This window comes from Ovis canadensis, chromosome 3 (genome assembly GCF_042477335.2).
Source record: "Ovis canadensis isolate MfBH-ARS-UI-01 breed Bighorn chromosome 3, ARS-UI_OviCan_v2, whole genome shotgun sequence".
NCBI classification, from domain to species: Eukaryota; Metazoa; Chordata; class Mammalia; order Artiodactyla; family Bovidae; genus Ovis; species Ovis canadensis.
Window position 1 is genome coordinate 210,899,454 of NC_091247.1, and position 14,639 is coordinate 210,914,092.

At 36.0% G+C, this 14,639-nt stretch overlaps 1 protein-coding gene across 4 annotated transcripts; it reads right to left on the reverse strand.

The window, feature by feature from the left end:
• Positions 1-1,863: 1,863 nt before the first annotated feature.
• Positions 1,864-9,783, reverse strand: LOC138437806 (natural killer cells antigen CD94-like). 4 transcript variants are annotated; one of them, XM_069585702.1, is made up of 7 exons: positions 9,684-9,730; positions 9,535-9,582; positions 8,064-8,156; positions 7,673-7,723; positions 4,707-4,858; positions 2,567-2,670; positions 1,866-2,465 (listed from the first exon to the last, which is right to left on the reverse strand). In XM_069585702.1, exons 2-7 carry the CDS (start codon positions 9,539-9,541, stop codon positions 2,318-2,320), a joined length of 555 nt encoding a protein of 184 aa, XP_069441803.1. In that variant the 5' UTR covers positions 9,542-9,582; positions 9,684-9,730; the 3' UTR covers positions 1,866-2,317. The 4 variants fall into 4 exon arrangements, with proteins under 4 accessions (XP_069441802.1, XP_069441803.1, XP_069441804.1 ...); XM_069585701.1 differs by having other exon boundaries at positions 1,864-2,465; positions 9,535-9,783; XM_069585703.1 differs by having other exon boundaries at positions 4,728-4,858; positions 9,535-9,759.
• Positions 9,784-14,639: the final 4,856 nt, after the last annotated feature.

The window sequence follows — 14,639 nt, forward strand, 5'->3', positions numbered from 1 at the left end:
TCTTCAAAGCACATGTAAGAATGGCTTTTTGGGGTTTTTTTAACTGATAGACAAGCATGAAGTGAGAAAGATCTATGGAGTAAAATAAAATAAGACTGTATATTTATGCGATCAGGGCTTAGATTACCTTTCCTTTTCCAAAATATGAAAGTAATCTGTGAGACTACATACTTGGGCAAAGACTTGCAATTCTTATGTGGAATTTTGTAGCATCAAGAGAAGACACACAAATGTGAAACCCTGTGAACTCTGTGATGCACATGAAGAAAGTATTATATGGCACCTGCAGGTCTAAATTAGAAGATATAGATGCATAGATATCAAGAAAGAATTTTAAAAAAGCATTAAGGCTATTTTTGCTTCCACAAAAAAAGAGATCAGGATGGGAATTTTCAACGTAGTCCAGTTGAGCTATTTCAAATCCTAAAAGATGATGCTGTGGAAGTGCTACACTCAATATGCCAGCAAATTTGGAAAACTCAGCAGTGGCCTCAGGACTGGAAAAGGTCAGTTTTCATTCCAGTCCAAAAGAAAGGCAATGCCAGAGAATGATCAAACTACGGCACAATTGCACTCATCTCACATGCTAGTAAAGTAATGCTCAAAATTCTCCAAATCAGGCTTCAGCAATATGTGAACCATGAACTTCCAGATGTTCAAGTTGGTTTTAGAAAAGCCAGAGGAAACAGAGATCAAATTGCCAACATCCGTTGGATCACCGAAAAACAGAGAGTTCCAGAAAAACATCTATTTCTGCTTTATTGACTATGCCAAAGCCTTTGACTGTGTGGATCACAATAAACTGTGGAAAATTCTGAAAGAGATGGGAATACCAGACCAGCTGACTTGCGTCTTGGGAAACCTATATGCAGGTCAGGAAGCAACAGTTAGAACTGGACTTGGAACAACAGACTGGTTCCAAATAGGAAAAGGAGTACGTCAAGGCTATATATTGTCACCTTGCTTATTTAACTTATATGCAGAGTACATCGTGAGAAACCCTGGGCTGGAAGAAGCACAAGCCAGAATCAGGATTGCCGGGAGAAATATCAATAACCTCAGATATGCAGATGACACCACCCTTATGGCAGAAAGTGAAGAGGCCTAAAAAGCCTCTTGATGAAAGTGAAAGAGGAGAGTGAAAAAGTTGGCTTAAAGCTCAACATTCAGAAAACGAAGATCATGGCATCCGGTCCCATCACTTCATGGGAAATAGATGGGGAAGCAGTGGAAACAGTGTCAGATTTTATTTGTGGGGGCTCCAAAATCACTGCAGATGGTGACTGCAGCCATGAAATTAAAAGACGCTTACTCTTTGGAAGGAAAGTTATGACCAACCTAGATAGTATACTGAAAAGCAGAGATATTACTTTGCCAACAAAGGTCCATCTAGTCAAGGCTACGGTTTTTCCTGTGGTCATGTATGGATGTGAGAGTTGGACTGTGAAGAAAGCTGGGCACTGAAGAATTGATGCTTTTGAACTGTGGTTTTGGAGAAGACTCTTGAGAGTCCCTTGGACTGCAAGGAGATCCAACTAGTCCATCCTAAAGTAGATCAGTCCTGGGTGTTCATTGGAAGGACTAATGCTTAAGCTGAAACTCCAGTACTTTGGCCACCTCATGGGAAGAGTTGACTCATTGGAAAAGACTCTGATGCTGGGAGGGATTGGGGGCAGGAGGAGAAGGGGACGACAGAGGATGAGATGGCTGGATGGTATCACTGACTTGATGGACATGAGTTTGAGTGAACTCCGGGAGTTGGTGATGGACAGGGAGGCCTGGTGTGCTACAATTCATGGGGTCACAAAGAGTTGAACATGACTGAGTGACAGAACTGAACCTAACTGATTCCATACAAAGGACTGTTATGATTTTGATATATTTTATTCAGTAGGAATTAGGTTTTATTTAAATTTCAGCAGAGGGAATTTCTAAGAATAGATGTATAAATTATGAAATTCACTATTGACTGTATACATTAAATATTCATGAAATTATTTCTATTGACTCTATAATTTCAGTGTAGGTACACAAGTTTCATCAATTTTAAAACACATTGCAAAATTTAAAAATTGTAACTACAAAAATTGTAACTATAATAATGATGAATGTTAATTAAACTTACTGTCTAGTTATTGCTTTGTTGTATATCTAAAACCACTATAATTTATATATCAATTATGTATTGATAAAAAAATTAAGCATATGTTTTCAAATATATGAAAATTATATGATTGACAAGGCACAATTTGAAACATTTTACAGATCCCAGAAATAGATATAATAATATGTTGTCATTCTAAGTAAGTCTAAATCTTCATTGCAGAATACTTCTTCCCCAAGAAACAACAAACTGTTGCCTACAGATGTAATTATTTGTATTTTCACAGTCTTCATCCAATGTACCTCTGCTTGGGTTATATATTATGCAGTTCTTTGGATTTACGGTGTGAGATAAAGGAACTCTGTAATGAAGATGAAATTATTAGTATATGGGGAAAGGAATGATCAAATCCAAGGATAAACTCAAAAAAGAACAGAAAAAGTTTTGATGCCAGAAACTTACAGATCTTGGGAGAGAGTAGAATTGTCCTCCCACAACCAGGCATGATGTTCTTCACTGTAAGAAAGTCCAATCCAGTAAAACTTGGAACTGAACTTCATAAAACCCTGCTTAGAAACAGACCAACATATGAACCTATTTCAAATCTACTCCAGGAAACATGTACTTTTAAGAAGGTCCGTTTCCAGTATTAGTATCAGTTTTTCAATTCTATCAGGTTGGTACAAAAAAGTAATTGTGGTTTCAGACCATAAATGTTAAATCATTATAACTAAGCTCAAACACATCTTTCTTAATCAAAATAGGAACCATGACAATCAACACATTTTTGCCATCAATAAATAAGTTCTTTTATTCCTGTAGTGTAAAAAATCCATACTTTGGGATTTGACAAACTCTTGGAAAGCATTTTCTGCCTCCTGTTGATTGTGGAAGCATTTTCACTGCAAAAACTCATGGAGATGCTTGAAGAAGTGGTAGTTGATTGGCAAGAAATCAGGTGAATATGGCGGATGAGGCAAAACTTTCTAGCCCAATTTGTTTAACTTTTGAAGTGTTTGTTTTGCAACCTGCAGCCAGGCATTTTCATGGAGAAGAATTAGGTCCTATCTGTTGACCTATGCCAGCTGCAGGCATTGCAGGTTTTGGTGCATCTTATTGATTTGCTGAGCAGACTTCTCAGATGTAATGGTTTCACCGGGATTCAGAAAGCTGTAGTGGATCAGACTGGCAGCAAACCACCTAACAGTTATCATGACATTCTTTTGGTCCAAGTTTGGCTTTTGGAAATGCTTTGGAGCTTCTTCTTGGTCCAGCCACTGAGCTGGTCATTGCCAGTTGTATAAAATCCACTTTTCATCCACATCACAATCCACTTGAGAAATGGTTTGCTGTTAAAATAAGAGAAGAAGACATTTCAAAATAATGATTTTTTTTAATTTGCTGTCAGTTCATGAGGCACCCACTTTCAGAGCTTTTGCACATTTCTAATTTGATTCAAATGCCAAATGATCACAGAATGGTTAATGCTGAGTTCTTGGGAAACTTCTTGTGTAGTTGTAAGAGGATCAGCTTTGATGATCCACTCAGTTGGTCAGATCAACTTCTGATAGTCAGCCACTGCACTCCTCATCTTCAAGGTGCTTGTCTCCTTTGCAAAACTTCTTGAACCACCACCGCACTGTACTTTTGTTAGCAATTCCTCCACTGCTTTATAACCCATTTTGAACTTGAATTTAAAAATTGCTTAAATTTGCTTTTTGTCTAACATAGTTTCTATAGCCTAAAATAAATATAAAATTAACAGCAAGCGATGTCATTAGCAAAAAAACATAAAATGAGAAATGCATATTAAACAGTATGTAACATAATCACATTTATTTAAGAATGTTTTCCAATATCCAACAGCAATTTTCAACAAGGCAAAACCACAATTACTTTTGCACCAAACTAATACAAACTAAAATCATTTTTAACTTCTAATTTAGTAGGTGTAGTCAGTCACTTGCCTCTTGTTTCTCATTCATCAAGTCCATTTCTGGAGGAAAAAATACCACAAAGCCTCACTTCTTAAAGGAATGAAAAATGTCATAATGGGTGTTAGAGTTTTTATGAAACATTTCCTTCATAGCAGACCATCAGTCAAATCTGATCCCAATAGCACACTGAGGGATAGATCTTAGCACAGGTTCTACAGGGAGCTAGAGAACTTTTACTAAAGAACTAATTGTTTTATAATATTTTACATATACATTTCACATTACACCCAAGAGTGATAACAAAAGCTATGTAATTATAAAATAAATTAGAAATTCAATTAAAGAGCTAAAAATAGGTTATTTTAAGCTAAATTAGGTTATTTTAAGCTAAATTAGGTTATTTTAAGCTAAATTAGGTTATTTTTATTTCTACTTTGAATTATCTTTAAAACTTTGTTTGTACTTTATCTGTCAACACTCCTATAATGTAAACCTTTGAGAAATTTTGAGTTGATTTTGTGACGATTTCAAAGTATAGGATATTAGTTCAAATATAATCATCCACTTGTTATCTGATTAAAGACTTGAATCAAAGTATTCAGCCTACTTAGATAATATATTTCCTAAGTCAAAGAAAATGTAGAAAATCAAAATTAAATACTTGCCAGTTCATTTCTGTTTTGTACCTGAAGTAGACTGGAATTATGAAAAATACAAAAATCCCTACTGTCTTTCCATGTTTTTAATTCATTAGAAATGAAATAACAGTTGCATTGGTAGCCAATCCATTTTTCTTGGCAAGAACAGCAGCCAGATTCTAAAAGAAATAATAAAACATGACTGGATGACATTAGAGGTTCAATTTTTTTTTCAGTGTTATTTCCTTTTTCAAAAATCATTTGTTATTCATGTATATTACCCTATGTAAAATAGATTGCCAGTCCAGGTTCAATGCACGAGACAGGGCCCTCAGGGCCAGTGCACTGGGATGACCCTGAAGGATGGGATGGGGAGGGAGTTGGGAGGGGGCTTCAGGGTGGGGAACACATGTACACCCATGACTGATTCAAGTGAATGTATGGCAAAAAAAACCACTACAATATTGTAAAGTAATTAGCCTCCAATTAAAAGAAATAAACAAATTTTTAAAAATGGTTCCTACATGCCGCTCATGGTGTGGCCAAAAAATATAAATAAATAAAAATTTTAAAATAAATCAGCAACCAAAAAAAATCATTTGTTATTTATTAATCTTTTCTATAAATATTCTTTGAGAATTTACTGCATATACCACAGTTCAGGGAATATTAATTTGAACAACTCAGACATAATCCTTTTTCCTCATGGAAATTATATTCTAGAGCTAGGGATAGAATTATATGTTTCCTTCATTTATGAACTATATTTAGTGATAATTTGGGTAAGTATACAAGTAAATTCAGTATGTTCAAATACAGTGTAGCAGATGGTAGGATGGGGGGCAGTGGTAAGAACCTTTTTTGAGAAAGCGACCCAAAGTTGATCTCTGCTGTGTAATTAAAAATAGTATATGCTGGCATTCTGCTTTGTCATTTTCTTTGTCCATTTGTCTTTTGCATCTATGCTAAAATTGTGACTGCTCTTATGCCTCGGGGTGAGAATTGCTTTTGATCAAAGACAACATTTACATAAATCACAGCAAAATGAAAGCAAATTTTTGGTAAAAATAAAAAAGAGAGAGAGAGAGAAATTAAATTAGATGGAAAAGATATGTAAAGAAGGAAATCATTTTAGCACATTTCCTGAGTCACAAAAGAATTCTGAGGACTTCCTTGGTGGTATAGTGTTTAAGACTTTGTGCTTTCAATGCAAAGTTTCTGATCGCTGGTTGGGAAACTATGATGCCATATGCCACATGATGCAGTCAGAAGATTTTTAAAAAAAATAATTCTGGATACTTTATTTTCAAAATGAAAATAAAAGAATAATTAGCTTGAAATTGGACCATTAAGTTTACTAGGGATAATGTCTTCAACAACACTCAAACCTTTGTCAAATGAATGGTGCTGAAATTTTAGAGTAGAATGGTGATTACCAGGGGATGGGATGTGGGATAAATGGGTTTGTTGAAAGGTTCATGGGAATTCCTTGGTGATCTAGTGGTTAAGATTCTAACCTTTCACTGCCTGGACTCTGGTTCAATTCCTGATCAAGAAACTATGATCCCACAAGCCACCTTTTGTAGCCAATACCAAAAAAAAAAAAAAAAGGTATACACTTCTCCAGAATGAATCCAGAATGAATAAGTTCTGGGAATCTACTGTACACCATTGTAACTAAGGTGAACAATATCGTATTACTTACTTGCGAGTTGCCACAGGAGTAATTCTTGAATGTTCTCACCACGAATAGCAATAATAGTTGCATGACATAATGGTTCTGTTAGTGAATGCTTTGGGATAATAATATTGTAATAATAAGTGTACCAAATCAGCACATTGTACACAAAACTTGTTGCTAAGTTGTGTCTGACTCTTTAGTAACCCCATGGAGTATAGCTGGCCAGGCTCCTCTGACCACTGCATTTCCCAGGCAAGAATACTGGAGTGGGTTGCCATTTCCTTCTCCAGGACATCTTCCCCACCCAGGGACTGAATATGAAAGTGAAGTCGGTCAGTCGTGTCCGACTCTTGGCGACCACATGGACTGTAGCCCACCAGACTCCTCCATCCATGGGGTTCTCCAGGCAAGAACACTGGAGTGGGTTGCCATTTCCTTCTCCAGGGGATCTTCCCAACCTAGAGATCAAACCCGGGTCTCCTGCCTTGTAGGCAAACGCTTTACCGTCTGAGCCACCAGGGAAGCCCCTGTCACTCAGGTTGTAGCGGGAATTCTTTACTGCTGAGCCATCGGGGAAGCCCCCCACATTAAATTTATGCAATGTCCTTATCAATTGTATCTCAATAAAGTTGGGAAAATGCTCAGGGGAAAAAATGATACAAGTGAAGAGATAATATGAACACAGAAGACAACTTGGAGAGCATTTGAGTATAAAATTACATTTAGAAACTAGGACTTTTGTTGGGTGATAGGGTGAGAAACCAGAGTACAATGGGTTGAAGAATAACTAAAAGATCTTCTAGTTCCAAAACAAAACTAGGACTTTGAGCTGACTTTCACTGGTTAAGTAGGGTTTAGAATTACATTAATCTCCATGTTACTTTCTAAATTATGGAAGAAGCAGAGGTGAAGGTAAAAGAGATATAGAAGTGTAGGTTATCAACAAACACAAGCAGGTGATTAGAATTAGCTAGTATATTTACTGCAACTTATTTTTTGCAATTTTTTATTTGCAATTTATTTTTGTTAATTATAGTATTTACTGTAATTTTTGTGTTTATATTTACATGATCACTCACATTGGAAAATATGTCATTTCAATATAATTTTATTATTATTTAATTACATAAATAGTATATCATGTATTTATTTAATACATTCTTAGATGAACAATGAAATGGGACTATCCTACAATTACCACATCAATCGGTATGACTGCGTAATATTCCATCAAGCTTCTGTGTGAGAAAACCAAGAAACTGTTTATTTCCTTCTCTACCAACACAAAAATTTTCCAAAGTGTGAAACCAACCTTCACTGAGATCTGTGGAGGGTCCAAGCTGAACACTTTGTTTAATAAGTGCTGTAAGAAATGATAAGAAATTTACTTTGTCAGATAAACATTTATGAAATAACAAAATATTGTTGTTCAGTCACTAAGTCCGTGTCTGACTATTTGCAACCCCATGGACTACAGCACGCCGGGCTCTGCTGTCCGCCACTGTCTCTGGGAGTCTGCTCAAATTCATGTCCATTGAGTCAGTGATGCTATCTAACCATCTCATCCTCTGCCACCCGCTTCTCCTCTTGCCTTCAGTCTTTTCCAGCATCAGAATCTTTTACATGTTAGCAAAATGAAACTTTTTAAGATAGCTTCATCACAATTTTGATTTTTTTATATAGCCTTGACTATAAAAACTTACAATTTTTCAACAAAACTCCCAAAGTTATCATCATCAAAAGGCATATTACTCCTAAAATCCCAGAAATCAACCTCCACGGAGTGGTCTGAAAACCTATAAAGAAAGAAAGATTGGGTAATGATTTAAAGAACAAACATGAGAATTCTTAAAAGCAGAAACCAGTGAGAGGATCCAAAAAGTTCTTTGGCTTGATATCCCAATCATTTTGCCAGAAAAGAAAAAATGCTGGAAAATGAAGATATTCCGTTTGGAACTCCACTTGTTACCAACATTTTTATATAATGTACTTTATTCTTCAGTGAGATTATCCATACATTTTCCTCTTTATCCTCTCTATCTCAGTATTTACCTTTAATTTTTAAATTTGGCAAAGAAGCTTAGAGATCTGTAGTAACAAGAGATCAACAGGCACCAAGTTCTGGTTAATGGGCTGATATAATGAATTTATTTTCACAGAAACGAGAGCAACAAAATCACAAGATAGAATATATGACTCTAATTAAGTAGATCAGAAAACGTACTGTCCATTAACAAGGTTATTTTTCTCAAGGTTCAAAGCTATTAAGTACCCAAGTCAGAATTCAAATGAAAGCTTTTCTAGACCCAGAGTCTTTCATTTAATATATTCTATCATTGTCACGAAACTATTACAATACTTGGGAGTATTCAGTTCAGTTCAGTTCAGTCGGTCAGTTGTGTCTGAGTCTTTGAGACCCCATGGATTGCAGCATGCCAGGCTTCCCTTGGGAGCATGCCCTTCTGCTAATCTCAACATGATAGCTTTGTAGAGGCTGTACCAGGAAGAGAAGACATGGGAATACTCTGGACCTGGTGTGTTGGGAGGCTCCTCAATCAACGTACGGATAATACCTTGAGAGCTTGACTTTATTTCCACAATACGTTAACTTATGACACATTGCATTCATTTTTACGGGAACCATTTTTCACATATACTACATTTTCTCATGCCAAAAATTGCTTGCTTACAAGACCTTTCCCCTAAAATAATCTAGCATCAGGAGATTCTGCACTAACATGAGTGGACCCAAAGTGCGGTGTCTTGAATAACAGTGCAATGTGTCAAAATGTTAATCTGGATGATTCTGGGGTGTCATAACACAAATGGTAAATTTAAAAAAGCACTTTCAAGCATTGAGTTGTTAACATTTAGCATTTTCTATTTACGTCTAAGCTATGATTATATTGTTTACATTTTTTCCTTGTAAAATCAGATTGCAATCAGAATTTAGAGCTATCCTTATCAGAATCGACTCTTTAAATCTGTTGACAGAACTTCACAAAGTCATTGCTAAGTTACAGAATGAAGAATCAGATTAGTGAAATTGAAGTAAAAAGTGCTGAAATGTGGGAAGCCTAAAACTGCATCCTTGTTATTAAAGCATTCCCTGAAATCAGCCATGCTCATGAGATATCTTTCCTTTTTTCATGTTATGACTTGGGATGCACATACCTGCCATGTGAGATGTCCAGTGTCAATGAAGGTAAGACACGATGGATGCTGATTCAGAGAAATGAGATTAGATCCAGAAGCTAAGCTGGAGGCTAAGGAACCCGAAAGTTATGAAGAAATCCTTTAAAATAAAATAAAAACCTGTGTACCAAAGTGTGTTCAAATCTTCTGCCGATGAGACATGGATGTGTAGTATGAAAAGAGGCAGCAAAATCATTGTCTTCTAAAATGCTTCAGGAACCACAATACAGGAAATTCTCACTGAACTTGCCTAATGCAGACCCTTTGACTATCACAAAATAAAGTGAGAGGCAAAAAATGTTTCTAATGTTTGAACATCAAAGTCATCTTAAAAATTACTTGGGAAATGGAATATGTGGGCAAACCAAAGGTAAATTTACTTAGTGTAAAAAAATTGACACTGAATTTTCCTTTTTGAATAGGAGAAATATTTATTATTTGCTTTGTGTCAAATATAGATTAAATCACGAGGGATATATTAGCTTATTTTTATCCCTGGATATGACAATAATAAAGATAAATAAATATGCTTGTTTTACCAATGAGAAAAGTAAGGTACAGTAAAGCTAAAGTACTAAACCAAGTTTACTTATGTTTGAAACCCTGGTAGTCTTTCTCTAGAGCATGCACGACCTGTATTTTAAATCAAGCCTATCTCTCTGGGTCTATAAGTTGTGTCGATTTTCATTTATTATTTTTAGTACAGAATGATAGGAACTTTTCATCTCTCATTCTGTGCTTTTGATCTCTGCCACTTTAACCCAGGTATGGAAGGCAAAGATCTAAAAGGTAGAATCAGTAGGCTTCCCATGATTGTCCTATAAAACACACACACACATCTATACCCTACAACTGCTTCAACTGGTCTAAGCCTACACACTTAGTGCTTCATTGATACTAGCACTGAAAGTTTCTTTTAATACTGGACTCTTTATTTTTACTAATATGTTAATTATTATAATCATTTATTGTGTATCTAATTCAGATAAAAGAGTGATAATTCAAGTTGCATATTTTTGCCCTCAGAAGCATAACCTTAATAGTAGGAATTTCAGATGGGGGCAGATAGGCAGATTAAGAGCCAATAACAGAGACCTTGACCTACGGTTAAGTGTCTGGAAATATTATCGACCATTCATCCACACACAAAATAAATCCTCAAATTTTTTTGTTATTTATGTTGTTTATTTTTAAGCATTATACTATCACTATAGTACATAAAATGATCCCAGTCCCTGCAGCCCCATGACACAAAAATTCATATATTTACTTCTGTTTACGCAACTTTGGGCACCTTGCATTTTGAATATGTGATGTCAGAGTCAGCATTCAACCTCATGCTCCAAAACAATTTTCTTTTATGGTAAGAGAATAATCACATGACTCCTCTTTCTGTTTTTTTGCCTATTCATTTATAGAGTATGAATTACCATCAAACTGCATTCATCATAGAGCTCGAGCTGTCAGAACATAAGTGCTTAAGGCAACGCTTTCTTCTCAAATTACTAGCAGTTTCATCTCAAGATGTCTGAATTCAATGAAACTTTGTGGATAAAGCACTAAGTCCAACAGTATAGAGTCAGTACAGGTTTTGAATGTACCCATAGAATGATCTTTTCTCTTAGAATTATTGACTCTAAGATAATTCTATATGTTATTTCAGAGATGTGAAAATAACTATATCATTTTTAAATGGACAATAGAAAAGAGTTAAAATTATTACAATTCAGCTTAAGTTGTTGAATCAGCAATGGACAAGATTGAAATTTTACCCCATATTAAAGCTAGATATGGGCTTCCCTTGTGGCTCAACTGGTAAAGAATCTGCCTGCAATGTGGGAGACCTGGGTTCTATCCCTGGGTTGGGAAGATCCCCTGGGGAAGGGAAAGGCTACCCACTCCAGTATTCTGGTCTAGAGAATTCCATGGACTGTATAGACATTAGAATTATGATTGCCTTTTTTATCTGTATGATTGCCTCTTTTGTCTTTAATCACCTAAAGTGCAAAACATGAACCTAATCTGTTTTTGATGTATCACCAGGTAAAAATATTAAATGCATACATTTTAGTCATGATTATGATCATTTCATTTTCACAGATGTCTTTATTTTAATGTTTCATAGTGATCTAGTTTTATTCATTGTTAATTTTACTAAGAGCTTTTTTCTTTAATTTTTATTTGCAGAACAATTGCTTTACAATGTTGTCCTAAGAGTTTTATACACTTTTTCTGAAAACTTAGCTTTTATGTTATTTGTATAGTTTTTTAAGTCACCTTATTTCAGTTTTATGACGAGCATTGTATTTATTTAAATATTTACCTATTAATTTGGCTGCAACTGATCTTAGTTATAGTTTGTGGGATCGTAGTATGTGGAGTCTTCCATCTTCATTGATGCATATGTGATCTAGTTCGCTTGTCAAGTATCGAACCCAGGCACTCTGCATTGGAACATGGAGTTTTACTCACTGGACCACCAGGGAAGTTCCTATAATGAATATTTTAGAGTATAAGCAATAACCAGATAATTTGCTTAAAATTCCATTCAATGTCTAACAATCAGATTAAGTGTTCAACTTAATTGTGTAGAATATCTCAGTGTCTATCAAAGAAAGTGATGCGATGCCTGTCTTGAGAAAATATTAATTCATATCTACTTTCTAGCTGAAATACATGGGAATTCTGACGATGTGTGGATGAGATAACGCCTGAATCTTCCCAATTCCCTCTGGAACAGAACTATTTCACAGAGGAGGAATAGACAATGTCAGAAGGAAATGAAGAAAGAAATCATAATAAGATTAAAATTTGAGTGTAGTCTTGTAGGATAAATAGACTTGGAAATGTGGAAGTGTGGTTACTATAAAGTGAGAAATAGTTAACAGAACTGCCTCATATCAAAACCTAAATATGACAGAAAATATTTCAACATATTTTCTCTTCTTACCTTTTGAAAATAAAAGATATTCATACTGAAAAGTAATAAAATCATAACATTTATTACCTATTAGAGGTAACACCCTTGTAACTACCACATCAATCAAGAAATAGAACATTTCCAGGATGTTCAAGGTTTTTGCTCATTTAGCTTTCTAATTCCTACCCCCTTTCTCCTTCCAAATATCTCCACCACCTTGACCTCTAACACTGTAGTTTAGTTTAGTTTTTAAAATGTGTATAACCAAAATAATATAAAATTTTTGGTGTCTAGTTTATTTTGGTCACATCCTTGTGAGAGTGATCCAAGAATTCCTCTCCATCTTATTGACACTGACTAAACTAGATGCTTGGGCTTCTCCGGTAGCTATGCTGGTAAAGAATCTGCCTGCAATATGGGAGACCCTTGTTTGATTCCTGAGTGGGGAAGATCCTCTGGAGGAGGGCATGGCAACCCACTCCAGTATGCTTGCCTAGGGAATCCCCATGGACAGAGGATCCTGGCGGGCTATAGCCCATAGGGTCACAAAGAGTTAGATACGACTGAGTGATTAAACATAGCACAGCACAAGCTAGATGTTTCAGTTCAGTTCAGTTCAGTTCAGTCACTCAGTCATGTCTGACTCTTTGCAATCCCATGGACTATAGCATGCCAGGCCTTCCTGTTCATCACCAACTCCTGAAGTTTACTCAAACTCATGTCCATTGAGTCAGTCATACCATCCGACTATCTCATCCTCTGTAATCCCCTTCTCATCCCACCTTCAACTGTCAATGAGGGCTTTCCAAGTAGTGTTTGTGGTAAAGAACCTGTGTGCCATTGCAGGAGACTTAAGAGACACAGATTTGCTCCCTAGGTAGGGAAGATCCCCTGGAGAAGGGAATGGTAACCCACTCCAGTATTCTTGCCTGGATAATCCCATGGACAGAGGAGCCTGGCCGGCTACAGTCCACAGGGTTGCAAAGAGTCAGACACAACTGAAATTACTAAGCATTCATGCTCGCAAGCTAGATGCAAATTACTACTGTGGCCCACAGATAAGACACATGGATAGACTGAAATCCATGGGGGCCCACTTGTGATACTGTATCCACTTGGATGCTGAAGTGGAGTCAACTCTACCCAAAACAAAATGGCCAGCAATTATGATCTATAGGAAATTTTAAAATGCTGAACTTCTAGAATGAACTTTAGGAAAGTAGTGATGCCTATCAATAATGTTTCATGGTTGTCTTTGCTTTGTTTTGCTATTTTCTCAAGTTTACTCTTTCTGAATGTATCTTCCACTGATCTACATATACAAGCTTACTTTGAAGCACAATGAAAAGGTGAGAATGATCTTTTTGTGTACCTATTGTGTACCTATTGTAATCAACTAAAGGACATATTCAGGGGGATTGTGTTTAGAAACCTTCAAGTCTAAATTCAGCAAGAAAGAATGTTTATAATAGAAGCACAATGAGTTCCCTGAACTTTGATCTGTAAACACTGAGCACATCCACTGTCTCTGAATTTACTGTTTCTGATGTGGAATGACCCTCTTGTTAAGAATATAGCAGAATTTGCTTTAGTGAAAGAGTTATTAATAGTAGTGTAGCTGAGACATAAGGAGGACAGGAAAGTGAGGATACTTAGTGCTAACACAAAGAGAATACGCATACTGACTTCTGTTAACTCTCTTTTTTTTCACTTTTTATTTTGAAATTAACATAAATTGACAGGAAAAATACACAGTACCGGGATCTCCCTTGTAATAACTTACATAAGTAGAGCACAACATCAGAACCAAGATACTAACATTAGTTCAATTGATAGCTCTTATTCAGGTTTCACATGCATATGTGTGTGAATATGTATATATATCCATATATATATACACAAATATATGTGTGTGCTCAGTCACTAAGTCATGTCCAACTCTTTGTAACCCTATGGATTGTAGCCCACCAGGCTCCTCTGTACACGGGATTTTTCTGGCAAGAATACTGGAGTGGGTTGCCATTTCCTTCTCCAGGGGATCTTCCCATGCAGGGATCAAACATACATCTCCTGCATCTCCAGTAGGCAGATTCTTTACCACCGAGCCATCTGGGAAGCCCCATATGTGTATATAGTTTTATATGATTTTATCACATATGTAAAT